Raw genomic sequence first — 24,042 nt, 5'->3', positions numbered from 1 at the left:
TCAAGTCCCATCCACTAACATGGAGGGGGTGGAGCTTATGTCCTATAGAGAGCCGAAGTCCCGCCCCTTCCGATTGCCTCCATGGGACCTATCTTTTGAAAAAATATGAACGGCAGTCTATGGCGAAAGATAAATTATTTTCTGGTCCCGATCGACTTGTGCCTTGGATTATACATATATTGTTTTTCAGAATAAAAAATGATTTTACATGTCAAGAATGTCACAGTTTGTCACAAGATAGTTAAGTAAAACGCTATGGAAAATACGTAATTAAACGAACTACAAGTCCCGTATGCTGGCGCGTACAGAACTGACCAAAACTCCCTTCCTGTAACTACAGCTCTCGACATGACCCGATTTATAATGATTTTCACCTCGTTTGATGCTTCTGCCTTCGTCCTGGAAGAAGACGGTAAAGCTCAACAAGGAGACAGCCATAGTTCTCTAGTGACGTACATTGTTCGAGACGAGAGATGTAGTTCACTAAGCGATCTCATACAAAACCTAATGTTGTTCAGCTTATTTACGTCAAATAATTTATCTCTTGACGTGAAAAATTATCTTTTAAATTCACACACATCATATGTGAAATTCATGCCACAATTCGAACGGGACCAAAAAATAATTATGATCTCTCCATTAACTCCCGTTCATATTTTTTCGAAAGATAGGTCCCATGGACCGGAAGTAGGGGGGCGGGACTTCGGCTCTCTATACTGCAGCCAGTCACCAGGGGGCGCTCTCTTTGCTTTGGCGTCCATCTTTAAACAGTCTATGGTTGGGACTCAGCTTTGTGCCTCTTGAGTTATGTATTTGGTCCCTTAGATTTAGAAAGAAACACAACAGTAGGCTATCAACTAACCAAAAAAACAAGAAGAAGAAGAGGACGAAGAAGGAAAGAAAGGAAGAAGTAGAAGAAGAAGTTCAAGAAGAAGAAGATGGAACAGAAGAAAAAGAAGTAGATGAAAATGTAGAAGAAGAAAAAAGAAGATGGAAACGAAGAAGAAGAAGAAGAGAGTTCCACTCCCATTCATTAGGGGGCAGCAGTCAGGAGTTGTGTGGTGACCAACCGCCGGAAGCAGACTTTATTTCATGTTCCGGTTCCTGGACGGTTCCGTTGGCGGCAGAAAGGCGCCAAATAAGAAATGTTGTGTTGTGAACCGGCGAACAGATTGATTCCCCGACGGAAACTGACGCATCCCACGTCTGAACCTTTAACCAGCGGACTAAGTTGTCACGTTAATAACCCGGTGAACGACTTTCAGTATTTTTTATTTATTTTTATTTTTTAGTTCGTCAATCACCATGGAGACACTTTTCAGCAAACTGTTACAAGTTAATGTGAGGTGCAAGGACTGCGAGGAAAGGTAAGTAAACTGTTGACATTAAATCACAGTCTGACCAAGTCGTAGAGATCAAATACATGTTTCAGGTTGTAAAAAAAAATCAAAAGCATTACTGTGGTAACTTAGTCAGCGACTACCAACACGGATGTGCAGGAGTTTGCATCAGAAAAAGATCTGTCACCCGAAGAATATCTTTATTAACGCCTCCAGTTTTAGACAGACATCTTCACAAGGGTTCACAAGTTGTCAACAATGCGCCTATATATCTAGATTTGGCTTTTGCATCCTTGCATTCCTTGTATATGTGACTTTTTGCCAAACTGCTCCATTTTCCAAGGACCACCTAGTAATGAGGAGAGGGGAATAAAGCAATATCTTTATCTATAGAGGGTGAACTGCTGTCCACACCAATTTTCTTTTCAGCCACTACTACCTAAGAAACAAGATGCATGCAAACAGAGCATTATATAATTACAATTTAAAAGGCACTGGATGTTGTGAAAAGCACCAAGGTCCATATTTAATTGTTTTATTTTACAGGAGAGCTAATGTTCGTGTCACCATCGAGCTTCAGTTGACGACAAGTCCAGTGCACAAAAGGGTGAGTCTGAGTTTTACATATGACTTAAAAAACAGTGCAATTAGAAGTTTTAACCTTGGCATACACACTGATCAGGCATAACATTATGACCACCTGCCTAGTATTGTGTAGGTCTCCCTTGTGCCTCCAAAACAGTTGTGACTCATCAGAGAATGGACATGGGCCTTCTGAGGGTGTCCTGTGGTGTCTGGATGTTGTTAGTGGGGGGCCTGGGGGTCCTATGGGTTGAGGGCAGGGGTCTCTGTGGATCAGGCTTGTTCCAGTGCATCCCACAGATACTTGATCAGTTTGGGATCTAGTGAATTTGGAGGCCAGATCAACACCTTGTGCTGTTTTTCATGTTTCTAAACAGTTTTTTTGTTGTGATGGCTGCTGTCATCAAAGAGTGTCATTGCTATGGGGTGGGGGTGCCTGGTTTGGTCTAGGTGGTACATGTCTAAGTAACATCCACACAAATGCCAGGTCCAAACGTTTCCCAGCAGTCGATGTTATTCACTTTTCATTCAGTTGTTGTAATGTTGTGGCTGATCGGTGTACAAATAGCCAGCTCTCCACATATGTTTTAGACCTACACGGTTTCCTCTGGCTGCACTGTACGGTTCTCTTAACTTTGTTATTATAAATGTTATTTTGCTGCAGTGACTTAACATTTGGTTTGTCTTTGACATTAGGATCTCCAAGTTAAACTTACAGATGATATAGATCCTTATTTTCTCTTCAAACTTTCTATATCAGAAGAAGATTTTCAAAGGTCAGTATTATATAAAATATTTTTTTAATTTAGTTACATGAACAACATGTTGTCAACTTTCACTGATATTTTCTCTGTGTGTTGGATAGTTTGAAAGTTCAGCAGGGGCTGCTGATAGACTTTGCATCGTTTCCTCAGAAGTTTATTGACCTGCTTAACCTCTGCTACTCCGAACAAGAGTCAGACAATCCAAGGTACCAAGAAACGCAAACCACCACATGACATCACACCGTTCAGCTAAATAAATTTATCTTGAATTTCTAAATTTGGTCACATACAGTTCTGTGCAAAAAAAAATGTAGCTGACAGTTGATTTTGAACACATCTTAAGTTGCAAATGTTTATGTGTTTATTTTTGGTAATTAAGTTTAAATATGGACTAAACTTTACAGGCAAATTTAATTGTATCACCCTCCAGTAAAACATCACCAAACACTACATGATTGTTCGTTTTCTTTTTTTTCCGCAGGTTTCTTTTGTGCTTGTCGTGCCAGTCTCAGCTGCTTGAGGGCCCTGCCACTTTCAGTGTTGTAGAGACAAATGCATTCAAGCACCTAAACCACTTGTCTTTACGACTCGTTCAAGGCGCTGACAAAGAGGTCAAGGACTATCTGGCGGGGTGTCTCTCTTCTCTGAAGGTTGGCTTATTCGACGTCACAGTACCAATATATCGACTGAACAGATTTCAATATACAATCTTTAAACAATATAGCTTGTTGGATGTGAAATGTTTGAACATAAGCTTGTAAATTGCCGTTATTGTAGCTTACAACTATAAAGGTAGTGAATTCTGTGAAATTATCCTCAAAATGTTTCTCACATTTTGTCATGTCTTATATCGCGTTTATAAAGATATGTTAATCTAAATGTTTCAGGCTGAGAAGGAGGCCTTGGACATGAGGCTTAAGAAGACCGAGGAAGACCTGTCCAGACAGCTGAGCTACGCTCAACAGGTGGGACAAGGCGTTTGCTGTGTCGAGCTCCGTATTAAGTGCAACAACCAGACTTGGATCACTGTTTCGTTCATGGATGCCAGGCAGCAATTTTTCTGACAGTTGCACATTGCCAAACAATGTTGTCAAGCTCATGCGTCTATGCTGCTTGAAACATATGATCTTTGATAAGCAATTAACTGTTACGACAGGTTGAACAGCTGTCCTACATCATTTGGAGATAAAATTTATAATTAGGCAATCTGGGTGCACAACCACTCATTATTTTTAAATATCAAATGTAATATATGCATTGCTTTTGTTAAAGATGGTTTTATTGTCATTTAGTCGCTTCACTGTTGTGACAGATGGAAAACAGAGCCACAAGAATACGCACCGATTAGGAATCAATAACAGATTCTGACCTATAAGCAGGATTTATAAAGGCAGAGACAACAGAAATATGTTTTAAGGCAGGTTTTCCGGGATCTAAAATGACTCATTACAGAGTTCAGACCCAAACTATAACGGTGACATTTTATTGAGTTGTGCTTTATGTAATAATATGAACATATTGAGTTGTCTGTCAAAAATAACAATAGCTGTATTTCTCCCATAGACTCTGTCTGAGAAGACTAAAGAGTTGGACAAACTGCGTTCAGAGTGGACGAATCAGACCAGCTCTCTCTCCACCCGTCATTCTCAGGAGTTACAGTTAGAGAGAGAGAAGACCGTAGAGGTAAGGCCCTCATCTGCCAACGACTGCTTATTGAATGTGGTTATTATTAAAGTGAGACAATGTGAAAACCAAGAGCCCAGTCGAAAAAAGTGCTTGAAAGAGGTTTTTAATTCATAGATACCATTATGTTTGAATAAAATGTATTAGGCAAAGTCTTGTTATATTTGAGTAGTTAACCAAAGGATTGATGGACTAAGAAAAAATTATACATTATTGTTTCTACAGCTCTATTTTCAGTGCAGTCTGTCTAGTCTGACCTTGCTTTAACATCCGTCCAGGGCAATCTGATCACAAGTTACCAGCTTTATGTACCTGTGGTCACACCTGGCATTGAAGTGCCACATGCGTCCCCAGCCAACACTTGAGATCTAATCCCAGTTTTACATTCTTTGTGCAAGTAAACTCTGACATCATTTGGTATATAACATTACTAGTTGTCTCTGCCTCCTGCCAGGGAAATTATACATATTTTTTGCACCAACTTTGAATTCTTTCTCTCCCACCGCAAGCACACGTGTGAAGTTATATTACATTTATTTGTTCATATCCACCCTGATGTTAAAGTTATTTTACACACCTGCACAAAGCTCAGATTGTAACTGAAACCCTGAAAACTTCCATGTAGTCTGTAATTTCACCCCTCGGCTGTTGAAGCAGTAACAGAAACCTCTCTGGTAATAGAGGTAAATAAAGACACTGGTGATAATTGAGGAAATACGTTACTGAACTCTGCTTACCTAAGAACACCGCTGTTGGCAAAACAGTTCTTAGCAGGTTGGATGTTAATTCAAGTTCTGGACGGGGCCTAACTTCTTTAGATTATATGTAAGTTATAAAATAGGGTCACGTGAGCTGAATATTTAACAAATTCTCCTGCAGCCTCCTTGTGTGTTGATTACAACTGCAGCTATAGTCCTTTATGTCAAGTGACACCATACGAAACTGATCTGGAAAGCAAAATTTGTCCATAGTATTTATCACTTTGACCAAATAGTTGTTGATTCATCACATTTTCTTGAGTTTATTATCAAGTAAGAAGCATGTGTAACTGAATGTCACATGACAAAAACTATGCAGGTTTTCAACATGTTAATTTATTTCCCATGATATCCCATGAATTTATGTCCCATGAATCAAAGCTGTAAGATTCTTTCTGATGCCTTTCAGTTACAGAGGAAGTTTCAGCAGCAGACTGACCAGATCCGTCAGGAGCTGGAGAGTGCTCATAAGCAGAACGTCCAGCAGCTCCATAGCAGACTGACAGAGCTGGAGACTTCCAGCAGAGAGCTGACGGAGAAGAAATACAAGAACGAGTCTGTCATCAGGGACCTAAAGATTAAACTAGTGGGCGCAGAAGAGGTAAGGGACATATTGCAATTAGATAATATTCTCAAACGTGCATGCAATAGATTCAAACAACCAACTTAATACTGACATTTCACTGCAAAGATTCTCAGTCATCTAGGTAAAACAGGTCTGGGTGTGGATTAGGGCTGAACGATATATCGTTATCGTATCTATATCTAGATATGAACATTCAAGATATTAATATCGAAAAAGCAACGATATAAACGATATAGACCAATGACAAACATATGAGGGCGGGAGTGAGGTAGACGGAGACGCACACTCACACTAAATACACAGCGGGGAAATTAAAAAGAAAGAAAGTAAAGTGAGCGTGGAAGATAATGCGGCCGGTGGCAGTGCAGAATAGAGGGTGACAATTTTTCGGGACTCGAGTCCCGCGGTACGGGAGTCAGTTTCACTGTTGGTAACGTGATAGGGACGGGATAGAGCAAATAATCAACGGGAGCGGGACGGAGCCGGAGATTTAATTAAAAAGTGACGCTGCAATGCGGTGAGTGCGCCCAACTTTAGACAACAACATAGGGAGCTGGACGGGATTTGGGAGTCTTTCTCTCGTGATTTTGCGGGACAGGATTTTTGTCGGGGGGCAGTCACGTGATCGGGATATGACGGGAGTATTTTTGTAGGATGGGATGGGAGCGACAATTGATTCCTGTGTCACTAGTGCAAAATCTGATTTGGTGCCAAAACATAAATCATCTTCCATTATTTGGAGGCATTTTGGATTTAAAAATGATGATGTAAACCAGAGCGAGGTGTTGTGCTGGTCGCTTGGCGAAAATTGCGACGAAGCAAGATAGCACAAGAAACATTTTCACCACATGAAACAACACCATCACGTGCTGCACGAAGAGTGTATTGCGAGAAACACCGGGGACTTCTCAGTCATCCCAAAAGAAGGCCAGTCAAAGTTTGATTGCTGATGCGTTCAGTAGCGTTACACCGTATGAGTCGACGTCCACCAGACATAAACACATTACAGACGCTATAACATACCACATTGCAAAAGACATGGTACCTGTGTACACAGTCTCGAAAGAGGGCTTTTTAAAAAAAATGGTATCGATATCGAGATATGAAATTTTGTCCATATCGTTCAGCCCTAGTGTGGATGTACAGTTTCCACGTGTGGCTTTGTGTATACAGATAGGTGCTGGTAGATTAGTGTCTCTCTTATGTGGATCCATGTGGACATGTATGCTTCTAATCTGCTTGCTTGAGCTCTTCTAGTTACCTTTAAGTCATAACACAGGGGTTGGGTCTGTTTGAGGACAACTGTAATAAGAGCTGTGTTGATCTGAGTGTGAATGGTTACTGATGATTTGCTTAGATTACGGTGACGACTGTATAAAGCTGATATGAGCTGCTAAAATTCTGCTGCATAGACCTCAACACTGTGGTGTGGTCTAAACCTAAACACCAACGTGGCATAGTAGATGTGATGTAACTTCCTCAATCCAATAATAGTCCAGGCACAAAGACATTTACATGCAACCAATAAAGCCCCTTGACTATGGCATGCACCACTGAGGACACTTTTTTCTGTTGTAATGTAGGAAGGGCAGCATTTGAGGCAGCAAGTCCTTTCTCTCAAGAGGGAGAACAGCACTCTGGACACAGCGGTCCACGAAAAGGAGCGTTTGGTGAGCCAGCTGCAGATGAGAGTGGCCGTTATGGAGCAGGAGATCAGAGATAAGGATCAGTTGATGCAACACTCAAAAGAGGTGTTGGAAGCCACCCAGCAGCAGAAGGTAGGAGCCGACTCTTCTACTTATATATCACTAATGAGTGTAGCTGTACAATTTGTCAGTTTTATTGCTATTCCATTACACCAAGCCCAGTTTAGTTTGAATACTTTGACACAACGCTGTGTGATCTTCTTTCTCTTTGCAGTAGAGGTTTATTGCTGCATTATATATATTTTAACACATGCCTTTTCTGTCCTTTTTTAAATTTTCTAGGCGACAGTGGAAGGAAATGCAGAAAGTAAGGAACTTAAGATAAGAAAACTTGAGGCAACAGTAAAATCCCTGTCTGAGGAGCTCATAAAGGTTTGTGAAGCCGAATGAGGTTTGCTTGTCTGCTGCAGCATTAAAATTGGTGCGAGTAGCTGAAACTGATATTTTCTAATAGATCAGTTCAGTTCAAAATGAGCTGTCATATATTTTTTTTTTTTCAGTCTGGTTTATTTTGAAGCCTGTGCTACTATTTTACTGCATAGCTTAATAAAAAAAAAATACACTGCTGCTTAAAAGTTTTTGCACCCAACATATTTTTTTATTTTACCCAGGCTAATGGCATCATTAAGAAGCTACAGGGGGAGGTTCGAGGCCTAGTTGGAAAAATAAAAGTCAAAAACACAGTGACTGTGTCGCAGGAGAAGGTTCTCCAGGACACATCAGAAAGACTTCACTGTGTTGAAAAGGATCTGCAGAGCGCTCAGCAGCAGCTCATTACCAGGGATGAGCAGGTATGTCCTACATCGTCAGATTGTTGTTCAGAAGGTTGTTCTCTTATAATGTTTTAAAGTAGTCTGCAAAGCAAACTGTTGGCTCCGTGTGGGTATACTGATTTGATGTGACAGTGGGGCGTCGTCCATCTGTTTCATACTTGGGAACGTGTTATCTCAGGGTCAGAACTTTTTTTCACATTTGGTCCACATATGCTCAATAATAAACATATTTTGATGATCAAAGGTGAAAGTTACTGCAACCAAACGTCTGTTACATTCATGCAAACATAATGTGTTAGTAAAGTCTGGAGGGGACTTCATCTGGCATTAAGATCCACTTGGACTTGAGGATGGACCATTTATAAATGGTTTGTCAAAGCTCAACGTCATTGGGACCTCACAGATCACATTTGGGGCCCCTTCATTTTCTTTTTCTGGATGATAGCCACGTAATGGGGCCCCCTGTCCTCTGTTAGGCATATATAGACGCTCCCTGCTGCTACAGAACAGTGTGAAATGTAATCAGTGACAACAGCGGCGGTAAAATCAGGTCGGCGTTTCACCATTTGGAGTTAAAGAAGGCAACAAGCACTCCACCCGACTTCTCATTGATGCATCTCCCTTTACACTCAAACAAATGAGGCGCCTGAAGGTTTCACCGAGTTATTTCCCCACTGAGCCCTGTCTCTGTCAGATATAACACACTGTATTATAATTACTGGGAAAAACCACACTGCTATTATCTGTTTTTTTTGGGCAAATGCAGAGAAAACTCAGTAGCTTGTGTGCTTGTGTGAGCGAATGGGTAGATGTGTCTATGACTGTAAAGCGCTTTGAGTACCAATAGGTAGAAAGGCGCTATATAAAAGCAAGGCCATTTACCATTACCAAAACTTTTCTAACAAAATAAGAAAAAGATTTGAACTTGATTTTGTTTGTGTCTTACAGGTTTCAAAACTGAAGGAGCAGCTGGACGCTACAGTACAAAAGCTAAACGAAAGCAGAGAAGTGTTGCGAACAAATGAGAATGGTGAGGATGTTGTGTGTTATGTGTTATATCAGTGACTGACAACTGTACTGTAGTTGAATGAGTGGACCCACTGGAGACTGCAGCTCATTTTCTAACAACTGTTGGAGTTTAACAAGTGATCCAAACTTGTCACTCACTATTAAAAGGTCCACAACACACAAATATCTATATTATTACATTATTACTCATTTTAAAAGTTGAATCTTTTCCGTGCCGACCTTTCAGTTTTCAATACTTAATTCTGTGGTTACATCTTCTAGGGTTTGATAGTACGGCTTAACGCCATTACTGTATGTAATAGGGCTGTCAGATATTTAATCATGATTGATTTCCAATAACGCAAATTAATCACACTAAAAGTATTTCTCTTAAATGTACCTGGAAGGGATATTTTTCTTAAGACTTTAATGCTTTTATCAACATTTCAGCTGAGCACAGAGAAGTCTCTGCTTTGAGCTTTGTGCTTGATCCGCTGATGACTGTTCACATAACCAGTAAAAGAAGATTCTTGCTGAGAGAAGAAGCTGGCAGGACTTTGCCACTTCTATTTATTTATTTATTTTTATCGCGCTGTAAATTGAACAATTTTCAGCAAAGCAATACAATTCTTTGCAGCTGATTCAGCTCAGCATAAAGCATTTCCAGCCATGCAGACCAAACTCTCTCAGCATTTAGCAATAAAACAGCATTTTCCCCTTTTGAGTCTTCATTTGGAATTTAACTTCTCCTGAACTAAACAATTGGCGTTGTTACAGAGGGAGCCGGACTAACGAGCATACAAGTATAAATGGCTGGCACTGATGTAGGCTACATGCATAGGTTATAGCATATGTGTCCCGCAGAGGTATAACGTATATAAAGGGAGAACTTCACAAGAAGAGAGAGAGGACAGTTTAAAGACAACTTCACAATTTGAAATAGAGTCAGGAACGGTAGCGCTCTGTTCTTCTACAGTTGCACAAATGCTGCAACCTGGACTCATCTATAGTACACAAATCTATAGTATACAAAGCTTGTGTAGAAGTACGAGCATCAAACCTGTTTTTAATACATCTCATCTTTTGTTGTTTTTGTTTGCACACCACAGTTATAGGTTGGCTCAATAAGCAGTTAAACGAAAGGCAGCTCTCCGCGAAGGCCCAGTCTCCCGAGGCTTTGGAGAATCCATCAGTTTTATCCACAACGGCAGGACTGAGGGTACGAGATGCTTTATACAACACTATATAAACACCATGTGAATATGAAGAGCTGTTATTCCATCCATCCATCCATTAAATATAGAAAGTACTTAATATGATTAAATAAATGCCCTGTATTTTGGGGGGTGTAATGCTTGATTTTGTGGCCATCATTACTGTATACCGTTATAAAAGCTTCAATGACACCTAACATTAGTATTTGTCCTTTCTCAGTTTTATCCTCAGACATGCAAACCTGCTGTATCCCCTGTGACTGGTGCCGATTTCACTCTTGCTGAACAGCGAGCAGGACAGCCAGCCAACAAACACATGTGAGTCTGGATGTTTGTTTTCTTCTTCTCTAGTACTTTTAGGTGAGGGTAGCGCAACACTACAGACTCTGCTCCCGTTTTGCGCTACTGGTAGCATTTATCAACATGGCTGCATTATTTGACAATATAACGTTATCTATCAAAGTCCATTTGAGCATGTGTGTCAGAGGTGATTTTGTTTTAGAGCTAAAATCGTGTTTTGTGTTCTTCAAGCTCATGTGTTTTCTCCTTGTTATCAGCGGAGACTCTGCAGGTCTGGATCCTAAGTACTTTGAGAGGAGAGACGTCCCCGGCACAATCTATACACCCTTGTCTAATCTTCACAGAGGTAAACTCTCCGACCATTTAGAGCACACCGTGGTCCACAAGCTGCTAGTGTGTTCAGTGTAAACAGTCAAGCAGTCAAAGGAGGCCAGTATTAAGTAGAGAGTGCATGCCTTGTACCGTTACCACTGCAAGGCTTATAAAATGTTGCCTAGTCCAAGTAATACTGCAATGACGCTTGAGCAGAAATAAAGTACGGTCCCATGCAGGACACAGGGTTTTCAGAGGATAGAGTAGGTTGAAAGGAGAAATTGTAAACATGCATTCTTAAATGGAAAATAATCAAATGCTAAATCTGAAAGAAACTGAGCCAAAAGACAACAACAGTAACCCTGGTCATGTGGGTTTCAGGTGGGCACCGGCCACAGATGTATTGGTAGTGTAATGCTAATTTGAATGTTTATTTTGTCATATTCATTAATACACAGGATTAGATGTTACAATCCCTTGTGCCAGAATCCCAGGCAAAACACATTTAGAGGCCCTGTCCAACTGAGAAACCCTAACAAACCTACAGTCATGTGATATGACGCTTAACCTACAATCTAAATAAACTAAGTAACTGCTCTCACATGTATACTCTCTACTACCAAACTGAAACCATATTACGAGAAAGTCATAACAATTGAATACAAATAATGTAAGTATTCATCTACTTTAAAGAGAACTAATTCTATGGAGGTCTAGAACAATTTTAGTCTGTAGGATGAAGACAAAATAACACCCCAGGCAACTCTGAGAAAGGGTTACGGAAATGTTTAAGTCAGGGAATGGATACAAATAAAATGTCACCCTGGAGTTCAGATAAATACATCATGAAGAAATGGAAGGCACAAGCCTTATGTGTTAACCTGCCTAGAGCAGGCTGTCCTCACAAAATGAGTGACCGTGCAAGGTGGAGACTAAAGAGAGAGAGAATTAAAAGCTGCTGCAGCTCAGATAGGAGAGACTCACAATAACTTGCATGGCTCAAAGCGCTATTAAATCTCGACAAGAGTTCGTCTGTGGAGGAGTCCACAGTCGACTGGAAGAAGGTTTTTGGTGTGATGAGACCAAAATTGAGTTTTTTGGGCATGCTACTGTAAATCACAACAAGCACACCACTGTGAAGCACGGTGGCGGCAGCATCACACTGCGAAAATGCTTCTTGGTAGCAGGCCTCGGATGCCCGTAAAGGTCGAGGGTAAAAGGAATGCAGCAAAATATCAGAAAACCCTCATAGGAGAAATTCTGATTTTGTTTGACGCATTGGTAGAAATATTCTTTAAAATTTTTTGTTATTTCCATTTTTTTCACAGAGCTCCCCCAGCATACAAAGCCTTCCATATTGTCGTCATACTTCACTGCATAAAACAGAAGCTGACCAGGAACTAAATGGTTGTTGTTTCAACTAGAATGGGAAAATAAAACCACCAAACGTCTCATTCTGCGTAATATCTTAAGTTACAAAATAGTTGTAACTGATGTGCTGTGTTATTGGTGCTCTTTTAATTAATGCGCTCTAATTTGTCGTCCATGTTATTTCTGTTGACACTTTATTTATGACGGATTCCGGTGATCAAGGATAATATACGGTGGCACTCAAAAGTATTTACGCCCCTCTGAATTTTCTACATTTCTGCATAAAAATGACTCAGCGGATTTTCACACAAAGAGAACCCAGTGGCACAGATGAAATAGAAATATTATACTTCTGCATTTATTTATTCCAGAAACTGTACTGTTTGTACATATCTGACAGTTGTAAAAGGAAGTGAACCCTTGTTTTCAGTGTCTCATGTGACTCTTATCTGCATTAATTACAACTAAACATTTCCGGTAGCTGCTGATCAGTCATCTTTTGCAGCTCTCAGTTCTGTGACGTCAGCAGGTTCCCTCACATGAACTGCTTGCTTGGGCTCTTTGTCTTGCTGCGTGACCCGGTTTCTCTTAAGATTCGGCTCACGGACAGATGTGCTGACAGTTTAATTTAGAATTTGCTGGTATAATTCAGAATTCAATTCACTGGTCCATCACTGATGACATGCATTACCGCCCCCATGTTTCACGAAAGCTAGAGATGGGTTTTGTAATCTTTTCCAGCCTGATGAACAACGACTCTTTTTCTTGACGAAAGCTCCTTTGTCCGTGCCATCATGCACTGCCACAAACGCGTCGTGACGAGATCAGACTGTCCTTGATTTTTATTGTTATTTTAAAATGTAATGTTTTGAGTCATTTTAATGCTGAAATGTCAAGAATTCTTAGGGGCACAAATACTTTTAAGCAGCATTATATTAATGTCTTTAACTTAGCTTAAATCTTTCCTTATGCTGTACACTTTGTTTGCAATCCTTAAGTATTTATATTGTATTTTTGTTTTTCCACTGTATTTCAATTTGGAAATGTACATTTTAATAAACATCATTTCCATGCTGGTCTGTTACCGAAGTCATTTCAGGGTCTCTGGCTGCTTTTATTACAGTTATTCATTTTCTGTAACCGCTTGTCCTCTGTGGGGTTGTGGGGGGACTAGAGTCATTGGGCGAGAGGCGGGGTACACCCTGGACAGGTCACCAGTCTATCACACGGCTAACACGGCGCGACAGACAACCATTCACACACATGCACACCTACGGCCAATTTAGAACCACCAGTTAACTTAATGGGCATGTCTTTGGACGGTGGGAGGAAGCCGGAGTACCCAGAGCCTTTTTGTACTATGTTAACACAATAGATCGTTTCACTCTCAAAGTGCAGGTTTATGTGTGGTTCCTTGAGTTTCAAAAAGTAGACTGGGAGGCAGAGTGTTCAGCTACTAGGCTCCTGTAGAACCAGCTCCCTGTGTGGCTTGGACTTGGGAGGCCGGAGTCACTGACATTTTTATTCTGGATTGTGTTCTCTGCAAGATTTCATGTGAATTACCCTACAGTTATTTGAATGTCTTTGTAGAATATCTAGTATGATATCCAACACAATGTGCTGTAGCTATTATACTCTGATAAACACATAACTTTGGTAGAACTAGTGTTGTGTATAACATCATGTTGGGAATTATGAGAAGAGTTAACAAACAACTGCGACTTCTATAGTCCAGGCAGGCAGGGAGACTTGAGCAGCTCCTGGTATGCACTGAGTCAAAAGCCCTTAACGCCACCTTCTGGCGTGAACAGGTAACAACACAGCGCCCGCAGGGCGTTTGGTGAAGTTGTTAACTGTTGTAGAGAGGATTGGGATCGTTCCTCTGCTAGTGTTTGCGGATGCCTTTTCAAATGAGTGTGTTGTATTTCAGGACTGACTTACATATTCTGCATGTCACAGTAGAATGGGCTTCATCTTGATGAACTGCTGCTAGTTTGCTGCAATGACCCACTGGGCTCCTCACCTGCCTTCTCAGAGGCGTCCGTGTTGTTATTGTCACGTGATCGGCGACTAGTCGACTTCCTGCTTAAAGCAGTAAAGTCGACTAGTCCATCACAATCCAATATCTGCTCAGTTTGTGTACATTTTAAATATGTATCCCTGATTTTTGAATAAATAGCTATATATTTTATTTTTATAACTTAAACTAGACTAACAATCTACTTCACTTTAAAGATTAATCAACAGTACACATTTTTGACTTAGTGATTTATTTGTACCATTTTGCATGTTTGCATTGCAACAGGAACTCCAAAGGAAGTCCAGTGGTTCTGACCTGTCGAAAGGGAGGCATGTTCAAATTAAAGCAGGTTGTTAAAAATGTAAATAGGGCAGTAAAAATATAAATAAACTAAGTACAAATTAGCACTTTATTTGGAACATTTTATTGTTTAAAACATTTTAAGGTCTACTCATATTTTGAGTATTTTGTTGAATTGTAGCATTAAAGCTTATCAGCTTAAACTTCAATGTATTTTCTTGGGCCAAATGTCTGCACCAAGTAATGTTGGGAGGTTTTAGAAGTCATGCAGGGAAATGTCACACATGCTTATAGTTAGTCATCATCCAGAACCCATCCTAAACTCAGAGAAGACAGGTATTCTCCGAGATTAGTTCAACCCATTTCTTGTGCTTCAGACTCCAGAGTAAAATTTTTGGTGACTGGAACTGGACAAGACATTAAGTAGAACTGACAAAAGTATAAGACTAAAAGCAAGAATTTCCAACATTTTCCACAAAGATCCTTTCTCAGTGATGGTTATCATGTTCCTGGACTTAATATCTTTATTGTGATTTACAAATTGTAGCTTTTGCCGTTTTCCAGTCCTTCACTGTACATCCTTCAGGTGATCAACACCCTGAGATTAAATTAAAACATGACAAGACATTAACAACAGTTATATAATACACAAGGCTTCCCACACACTCATAAACTGGAAGATTCCTTCATTTTTCTTTTTAAATTGGACTTAGTCCGCCGTCAGCTCTGTCTTGAGTTCTTGTGAGGATAGACGTTTACGGGGCAGGGATGGTAAAAGATTTGTGGTATGAAAGTAATGCTCACATCATGATCATGTTCAGGAAAGTCCAGTCAGTATATCAGTATATATAGATACCTGAGTCCAGTTAACGTCTTTGAGTGTAAGGTCTCTGTATGATCGTTATTCCCTTTAGATGTAAACCAGATTGTGAGCAGTCTGGTATACAAAAAAGAATGTCCCATAAGATCCAGTATGAATGTTAAGAAGGTAATTCCATCCACAGGGATCAGCATTTCTATGACTTACTGGTAGATTTCAGCAGCTGAGTCTGATTTTCTTGAGATGAGACAGGCTGCACCATAAACCGCTGTGTCTCACAGTGCATACGACAGCTTTTGTTGGAGTGGATTCTTTCCCTGTCCTTCAGCAGTGGATCTCATAGGCAATCTGAGAGTCCATGAACAGGCCTGTGTGGTTAAGAAACATCCCTTCGGCCTCTGATGTGATCACCGGCTCAGCCTCCCCTCCTTCCCCCGCCATTCTCCTCATGGTCCCTATATTGCTCTCCTGCTGCTGCTGCTGTTGCTGCTGCTGCTGTTGTTTGCTGGTGGCCAGAGTAGGGCTCACTGTCTGGCTCAACCCAGAGGAGAGGGCGTGGCTGCAGGTGTCAGGCGGTGCAGGACACCCCAAGTTTGTGGTGGAGACGGCTGCTGTCGGTGGAGCCGGGGGAAGGACAGGCTTAGCCCTGTTGAGGACGTACATTTCATGGCCACACTCATCGCGGTACTCTTCCAGCTGAGCGAAGGTGGTGGGGCCGTCAGAGTAGTCATTCACATACAGGATGCTCTCCTCCTGCAGGTTAAATCTCACCGTCATTAGTTTTGATGAAACAATAAGCAACGTATTGGGAAATTACAGAGATTATTACATGTCTGCTGAGAAAATGTGAACATTTAAATAAAAATACTGTTACAATAAGATCCATTTTACTGTCTGTCATTAAAAATAAGTGAAGAGAACATCAATTAGTTGTGTATATCGTTATGCTGATTGATCACATGTGTTATGTGAAGGGTGGATTTCTGTTTCATACGTACACCGATCAGGCACAACATTATGACCACCTTCCTAATATTGTGTAGGTCTCCCTTGTGCCTTCAAAACAGTTGTGATTAATCAGAGAATGGACATGGTCCTTCTGAGGGTGTCCTGTGGTGTCTGGGAACAGATTGTTGTTGAGGGGCAATTGGATCCTAGGGGTTGAGGGGAGGGGTCTCTGTGGATCGTCCCACAGATGCTTGATCAGTTTGGGATCTAGTGAATTTGGAGGCCAGGTCAACACCATCAAGGAGTGTCATTGCTATGGGGTAAGGGTGCCTGGTCTGGTCTAGGTGGGTGCTACATGTCTAAGTAAAATCCACATGAATGCCAGGTCCTAAAGCTTCTCAGCAGAACACTGAATTGTCACAAGATGGTCAATATTATGTACTTCTCCTGTCAGTGGTTTTAATGTTGTGGCTGATCGGTGTACATGTACTGCACTCTTATTTTAGCTTCTGTATCTTTATGCGTCTTAACTTGAAACAAGCCTCAAGTTAAATCTTAAAGTCGAGTGAGTCAAATTTTCTTAGGAAATCGTGTTTTGATTTTATTTTGTTGTGTTTTTTTTTTACATTTGACTTTGAGATAGCCAAGTTTGAGAAGTTTTAATTAGGTCTCTAAAGAGTTCTTGTTCCATCTAAATCATCTACTTACACCGCTCAACTCATCTGACTCGTTATGTCCAGGATTATCGACTTATTTATTTACTCATAAATACTCTCGGGGTAGACGTATATCATAGCCTCAGTTGTCAAGTGCACATTTAAATTCATGTCTAGTTACTCTACAGCGATCACATCAGAGGCTGCAGTGCTCTAAAATTTCATCACTTATCGCATTCAATATGTTTGTTGCCAATTTTAAAAATGTGCTATTTGTACTTTGCTAGAGTCAAAACATATGCACCTTTTCAGCACCATCAGCCTCCTTGTATTGCTGCTGATGTCGGCTGTAAATCATGGCGAGTAGCAGCAGCGCGGTCAGAGCCAGCAGCGAGATGCCCACAGCGATGGCGGTCTGAGTGGCAGCTCCCAGAGCGCTGAAGGCCATGCTGCCCAGAGCATACAGAGGCTCCCGGCTCACGTCTGAGCCCAGCGCGGGGCCGTGGTTCCTCAGTCGGGGCCAGGCCGGGGCGTATGGCGAGGACGCTTGCGACCACGAGGCCCACATAGCGGAGGAGGTCGAGGACATGGACGAGTTTATGGCAAGCTGGAAGGTCACCCGGGCCACGCCTCCTGGGTTCCAGGCTTCACATTCATAGAAGCCCGCGTGGGCGACCGTCACATTACTGAGAAACAGCATGCCACTGCCGGTATCGGGGTCAAAGCGCTCAGCGTCAGTCTTGTGCTGACTGACTCTTCCTTCCTCTGAGGACTCCACTGTTCCCCTCACTCCACCTCCTCCAGTACCCAACTCCTGAACTAGCCCTCTGGGAGAAAACGCTACTTTACCCTGGGATGCTTTCCTCCAGGTCACCTGCAAAGGTATCCAGTGTTTTATATTGAGAGGCCTTGGATAGGGAAGACTTTCAGAAGCTGATTTGTGATGTCAACCTGAACCACAGTTACTTGCAATTAAACAATAAAACTGAACTAAACAATTTAAATGGAAACTGCTGGACGCGACATTTAGTTACTCTACGTTTCCCTACCTGTGGCCTGGGGTAACCAGAGGCATGACAGGACACCTTGAGGCTCTCTCCCAGGCGCACTGCAAGCCTCCTGGGCTCCAGCTGCACTAGCGGAGGGATACACACCAAGCTGTTGAGAGGGACTTCCACCAGGCTCAGGTGGGAGAGGCGCGGCGGCTCCGTGCAGACTAGCCGGCGTTCTGCAGAGCTGAGAAGCCGCTGACCCTCCTCATCGATCCAGCTCCTCAGCCAGTGGAGAGCACAATCGCAGCGCCACGGGTTGTCTATGGCAAAACACAGGACAGGAAGTTTTTGGGGTGAACCTTTGATGGTGAACCCCTTGTGGTTCTACGCAGGTCCACTGTCCTAAAAAGGAGTGCTTCTACGCTGAAAACTTGTTTTGTCTCTCTGGTGCGCTCAGTTAAAAATGGACTGTCTGTCTGGATCAATCTGACATGAACCTCATCGTTTTACATGATGGTTACCATGGTTACAGCCTCCTTCACAAAGTTACTGTCTTGGAGTATAAATGAACGTTTGTCAGTATGCACAAATAGAGCCGAAAAAAAAAAAAAACTTTAAAAAGATCAAAAAAATGGATCGTCATGAATAATTGAGTCTCACCTGTGATGCGTAGCACCTGCAGGCTGACCAGAGGACGCAGTGATGCGGGGCCAATGGTGTGAAGATTATTCCTGCTCAGGTCCAGCAGGGCCAGAGACGTCAAACCAACCAGAGCCTGGTCTGCTAACATTTCTATGCTGTTGTGCTGCAAATGGAGCTCCTGCAGACGCTGAGACATGGGCGGAATAGTACATTGACCGTATCCTCTATAAAATACAATAAATAACTCAAGAAAAAAAATATGAGGCTTGCAATTCGAAGTGTTTGCTCCAGCATGCATTGTCCTTTACTGTCAAAATCTTCAAAATCTCACCACACTTGTGGAATTAATTCATGTTGTGCCCAGTTAAGCCACAACAATAAACCAGCTTGCAGCTTCCATAATGAAATTGTGCTTTTCATACATGTCTAAATGTCTGCTGTGAAAAATATCCGGTAAGTTTAACATTAGCAAGACCCACTAATTTTTTATTTCTAAAGCTTTAATGTGAAGGGCATCAAGTGTTTTAATGAGCTTTACCTGTAAGCCACGGAAGGTGTAGTCCAGCAGGCGTGTGATGTCATTTCCTGCCAGGTACAGAATCCTGAGATGTTCGAGTCCGTGAAACATGTCAGCTGTCACCAGGTGGATGCGGTTCCCGTTCAGCGCTAGCTCCAACAGCTGACCCTGATTCTGGAAGGAGCCTGGCTCCACTGCAGAGATGGTGTTATTCTGGAGGACAAGGAACATGTAATACATGTGCTGCTTCTTCCTGTTGTAACGTATCCAAGTTCCAGCATATTTGCAAGTTTATTTACAAGCCCAATTCAATGAGATGTTCAAGATACTGTATGATAGCTTCATACAGCTACTCAAAGCGCTTTACAGTCACAATGACACATCTTCACATTCGCTCACACAAGCGCTCACATGTTCACACACCAGGTTTCAGTGTCCTGTTCAGGGACATGTGGTTATTGATCAAACCGCTAACCCTCTGGTTTGTGGACAATCTGCTCTGAGCCACAGCCAATAATGCCACACTATGTCAAACCACTGGTTAAAGCCAAATCAATCAGTTTTATTGGCTTCTTGTCTGTTTTTGGGAGGTGAAGCTCCAGAAACTGTGATTTTCTTGTGGGTGTATATCGCAAGGTCGACACTTAGTGGGGTGATTAGTAGTAGTAGTAGCAGTAGTAGTAAATATATAGTAGTAGTAAAATTATGATAACATCAGTCTAACTACCTGGAAATGTCTTTAGACAATGACCATTAAATGTTCAATGGGGCAGGGATCTGGATATACGCTCACTGGCCACGTTATTAGGTACAACTGTTCAGCTGCTCGTAGACGCAAATATTTATAAATATAAATATCAGCCAATCATATGGCAACAATTAATTGCATTCAGGCATGCAGACAAGGTCAAGACAATCTGTTTGAACATACAAACTTAAAAACTGCATAGAATATCTGTGTTGTTATTTGAGGAAGATGGCAGAAAAAATTAAAAATTGTTTATTATGAAAAGCATTCAAAGTCATGAAGACTTTCTCTTTATCATTACATTTTTTTAGTGAGTAATTACAGCTCAAAGTATTATATCACTGTTGTGAAATACTTGATGTATGAACAACATATACTATACAATCTGTGATGTACATGAAAAGATCCAAACGTTACACTGAGGAATCTCATGCTAGCTGTGTGTGAGTGTGTATACCTGCAGGTACAAGTAATGCAGATGCTTTAGCAGAGTGATGTCAGTCTGACGGATCTGACCAATCGCATTATCCTGCAGAAACACAGTCTAGGTAGACGGGAAAGGAGGGGAACAAGGGACAAAGGAGGACAGGCTTTGTCATTATTGATGAATGTGTCAAAAGACGGTGAGCTCTTTTCTGCATGGTGAACTTACGTGTGTGGAAGGAGGGATGTGTTTGGGGATGTCCCTCAGGCCAGTGGACCCACACTCCACGGTGAGGCTGTAGCAGCGACAGCCCACGGGGCAGGAAGGGGAAGCTCGAACGGGCATGTGCGGGGACAGGAGCACCATGGAGAGGAGAAGCATCAGCAATACAACCATCGCGTCAGGACACAGGACTGAGGAAGAGGGAGAGCAGAGAATAGGAGGAAACGACTCCTGTTTATACACTTACATACATGTATGCATCTGTTCCATTGCTCCGTGGTCCGGTTCTGATTCTCACATGCCTTGTAGGCACGTTCAACAGACATGAGTCAGCAGTGAGTAGTCTGCAGCGCCATACAAAACAAATTGAGATGCACTGTGATGTTCTGACGCCTTTCTATCACATTCAGAGCTATCGTAGCTTTGTTGGATCAGACCACACAAGCCAGCCTTCACTCCCCATGTGCATCAATGAGCCGCCCATGTCACTGGTTTTCGTTCCTTAAACCACTTTTGATGGCTTCTGACCACTGCAGACGAGGAACAACCCACAAGTCAGCTAGTAGCTTGTAGAGTTTCTTGAAGACGTTTTGCCACTCATCCATGGAGATTCTTCAATTCTCAGGGATTTATAATCTGTCATCAATCTACAATATCATTTTAACATCGGCCCCCAAGAAATTTCATTCCAAATCACACAGAGCACCATTCATAAGCCTTGACCATGTCGCCTGCTACTATAGCAACCATGCTGGACACATCGGAAGTTACTCTACCACACCTCTAATGTGCTATTTGTGTCGGGATAGAAGAAAGCTGCAGCAGCAGTGAAGCTTACCGTGAACCAAATAACTAAACAGACACTTACTCAGGCTGTCATTTACTTCTACGGAGAGTTGCCTCCAACTGTGTTGTGCGTAATTGTGTGTTTCTTTCTCCTCCTTCCTTCACAGATCTGTGCTGATAACTTAAGCCGAGGACACACTACAAGATTTTTTGCCACATTTTACCCGCGATTCCCAGTTGGGCAAAGTCTGCACCAGTCTGCTCTAGTTGAGGACAATCTGCATGGGTAGTTGGCACAAAACTCTGTTAGTGTGTGAGAAGAACAGACCCGACCTGACCTCAGCCGCGGTCGAACAAACCATGAACAGCCAATGAATAAGAGAGGGTGAGATGTGGAAAATGGTGTCAGAATACGACGGGGAGTAGGAGGAATATCAAAACAACGATGGTGAAGAGTGGGAGAGTTGTGACAAAGGGAACCTGGACCACAGATATGAGAAAATGAGAGATTAATCAAGTTGTGGCAGAAGCACGGGTTCCTATAAGTGTTCATTTGACTTTATTTGGTTTTACAGATCATGTGATCCGTCATCAGGCGCAGTTGTCAAGTGTGTGATCCCCAGTCTTCCGATCGTCTTAAAAAAATCAGCTGAAGCCGGTCTGTTAGTGTGTGCTCCTAGTCTTTACGCAATCTGTAAAGACTGTGAAAGTTGTGTCCCCAGCTTTAGGATGCACAAAGTTACTGACGCAACGTTGACGTTGAATTAAACTGTAATCACAGGATGTCTCAACGAGAAGAACAATACCAGTGGAGAAATTATAAAGACAGGAGTGAACTGTGATTTCCTTATGGAACAACACACTCACTGTAACTAACCAAGCGGTGATACCACCACTATGAAATACAGCCTTTTGTCACATTCATCACTGTCTGTGAATCTCTGTTACCATAGAAACAATTCATGGCTGGAGGCATATGATTTACTTGGGAGCATCAATCATCAGTGCCTTTTCTTTGTTCCTCTTAGAAGTACACCTGCATCATCACCCCGATGACTCCGATGTTCCCCGTGAAACGCCTCCAGAGGCTCATTATCACTGAGTGGCTGGATTAAGTCGCTACTCGATTTGAACTTGCGTAAACACGTCAATAACCCCCAGTGCTGATTGTTGTCCCACCGTGCGTCTTCTGATCTCAGCGACAAAATGCGATTTACTGTCGCGCATGCAATCGTGAACGCTGGCGTGGATGAACCTCCATCATCAGTGCTGCTGCAGGCCACCTAAACACACTAAGCACACACAACGCATGCAACACAATAACAATAAGCATCCGGATCAGGATCTGACCGCAGCTCCATACATGCCGAACATTTTCCACGCGGACCCCAAGGGTAGAAACACAATGCATCACAAGAACCACGATTTAACCAACCAGTGATGGCTGTTACCTCGCTGAGGAAGGACGTGGGAGACTCCGACGGTGATGTCTGCCCCGCGCGACAACATCTTATTCGCCTTTTACTCACACGCCCATGATGATTGTGATCTGCCGTCGGTGTTAGAGATGAAGCGTCCGAGAGCAGAAGGGCAGCTGGTGGATAAATATATATCTAGGACGCTCAGAGGATGCCAGGCTGACGCAGATCATAGGCTACAACGCAAACAGGAGAAGGGGATCACGAGCAGTGGATCGTCAGGTGAGGGTTGATTGTGCAGCACTGCGTAAACCGTTGTGAAACGGGTCGGGCGCCTTGGTTAGGTTCCTACATCCAGATGTTTGCTCCCTCTCCCAGCACAGGAAATATGCAAATCTCTGTCAAGTTGTTATTGGGTTTTTGTTTTTTTTTTGGCTGTAGTTATTATACGCCGACCAGGCATAACATTATGACCACTGACAGGAGAAGTGAATAGCATTGACCATCTTGTGACAAAAGTTCTGCTGGGAAACTTTTGCACCTGGCATTCATGTGGATGTTACTTAGACATGTACAACCCACCTAGACCAGACCAGACCAGGCACACCCACCCTATGACACACACAATTGATGCAGGATATGCAGCCTGACATAGGCACACAGACAAAAACGGGAACAACTCAAAGAAACATGAAAAACAGCACAAGGTGTTGACCTGGCCTCCAAATTCACTAGATTCCAAACTGATCAAGTATCTGTGGGATGATCCACAGAGGCCCCTCCCCTCCCTTCAACCCATAGGACCCAAAGGCCCCCACTAACAATATTCTGTTGTCAGACACCACAGGACACCCCCACAAGGACCACGTCCATTCTCTGATGAGTCACCACAAGGGAGACCTACACAATATTAGGAAGGTGGTCATAATGTTATGCCTTATCAGTTTAAGTACTTCAGCTGCCTTAAACTGCAATTTACTCCTGGTCAAGGTGCAAATAAATTAATTGGCAGAAAATTGAACACAAGAATATCAATATGTGTTCATGTGCGCATCATGCTCAGCTCTGCAATTGTTCCTCCAATGCAAATATACAGAAAATGCTTATCTGTGTTCTCATAACTCACAGATGTTCTTGTCATAGACTTGAATT

The 24,042-nt window shown here is 42.2% G+C and overlaps 2 protein-coding genes across 2 annotated transcripts; one reads left to right on the top strand and one right to left on the bottom strand.

The window, feature by feature from the left end:
• Positions 1-1,153: 1,153 nt before the first annotated feature.
• On the top strand, positions 1,154-13,627 carry sass6 (SAS-6 centriolar assembly protein). The gene is made up of 16 exons (XM_084548572.1): positions 1,154-1,367; positions 1,887-1,947; positions 2,619-2,698; positions 2,788-2,892; positions 3,168-3,336; positions 3,574-3,651; positions 4,250-4,369; positions 5,537-5,728; positions 7,297-7,491; positions 7,702-7,791; positions 8,031-8,210; positions 9,141-9,222; positions 10,310-10,419; positions 10,635-10,732; positions 10,972-11,060; positions 12,355-13,627. Exons 1-16 carry the CDS (start codon positions 1,306-1,308, stop codon positions 12,405-12,407), a joined length of 1,764 nt encoding a protein of 587 aa, XP_084404698.1. The 5' UTR covers positions 1,154-1,305; the 3' UTR covers positions 12,408-13,627.
• A 1,216-nt stretch (positions 13,628-14,843) lies between these two features.
• Positions 14,844-23,084, bottom strand: LOC311490132 (leucine-rich repeat-containing protein 24-like). Its single transcript, XM_084547489.1, has 8 exons — positions 22,924-23,084; positions 20,693-20,877; positions 20,498-20,584; positions 19,314-19,505; positions 18,794-18,962; positions 18,191-18,453; positions 17,446-18,015; positions 14,844-16,290 (listed from the first exon to the last, which is right to left on the bottom strand). Exons 1-8 carry the CDS (start codon positions 22,979-22,981, stop codon positions 15,862-15,864), a joined length of 1,953 nt encoding a protein of 650 aa, XP_084403615.1. The 5' UTR covers positions 22,982-23,084; the 3' UTR covers positions 14,844-15,861.
• Positions 23,085-24,042: the final 958 nt, after the last annotated feature.

Source organism: Chelon labrosus, assembly GCF_963514085.1.
Source record: "Chelon labrosus genome assembly, chromosome: 7".
Classification (NCBI taxonomy): domain Eukaryota; kingdom Metazoa; phylum Chordata; class Actinopteri; order Mugiliformes; family Mugilidae; genus Chelon; species Chelon labrosus.
The sequence above is the reverse complement of the archived record's forward strand: the minus strand, read 5'-3'. Positions and strand labels throughout refer to the sequence as shown.

Coding starts and splice junctions, on each gene's coding strand:
- sass6 (XM_084548572.1), top strand. CDS start 1,306: ATGGAGACACTTTTCAGCAAACTGTTACAAGTTAATGTGAGGTGCAAG. Junction 1,948..2,618: donor CAAGTCCAGTGCACAAAAGG/GTGAGTCTGAGT, acceptor CTTTGACATTAG/GATCTCCAAGTTAAACTTAC. Junction 3,337..3,573: donor GGTGTCTCTCTTCTCTGAAG/GTTGGCTTATTC, acceptor TAAATGTTTCAG/GCTGAGAAGGAGGCCTTGGA.
- LOC311490132 (XM_084547489.1), bottom strand. CDS start 22,981: ATGTTGTCGCGCGGGGCAGACATCACCGTCGGAGTCTCCCACGTCCTT. Junction 18,454..18,793: donor GCAGGTGCTACGCATCACAG/GTGAGACTCAAT, acceptor GTTTTGCCATAG/ACAACCCGTGGCGCTGCGAT. Junction 16,291..17,445: donor AGGCTGATGGTGCTGAAAAG/GTGCATATGTTT, acceptor TTTAACCTGCAG/GAGGAGAGCATCCTGTATGT.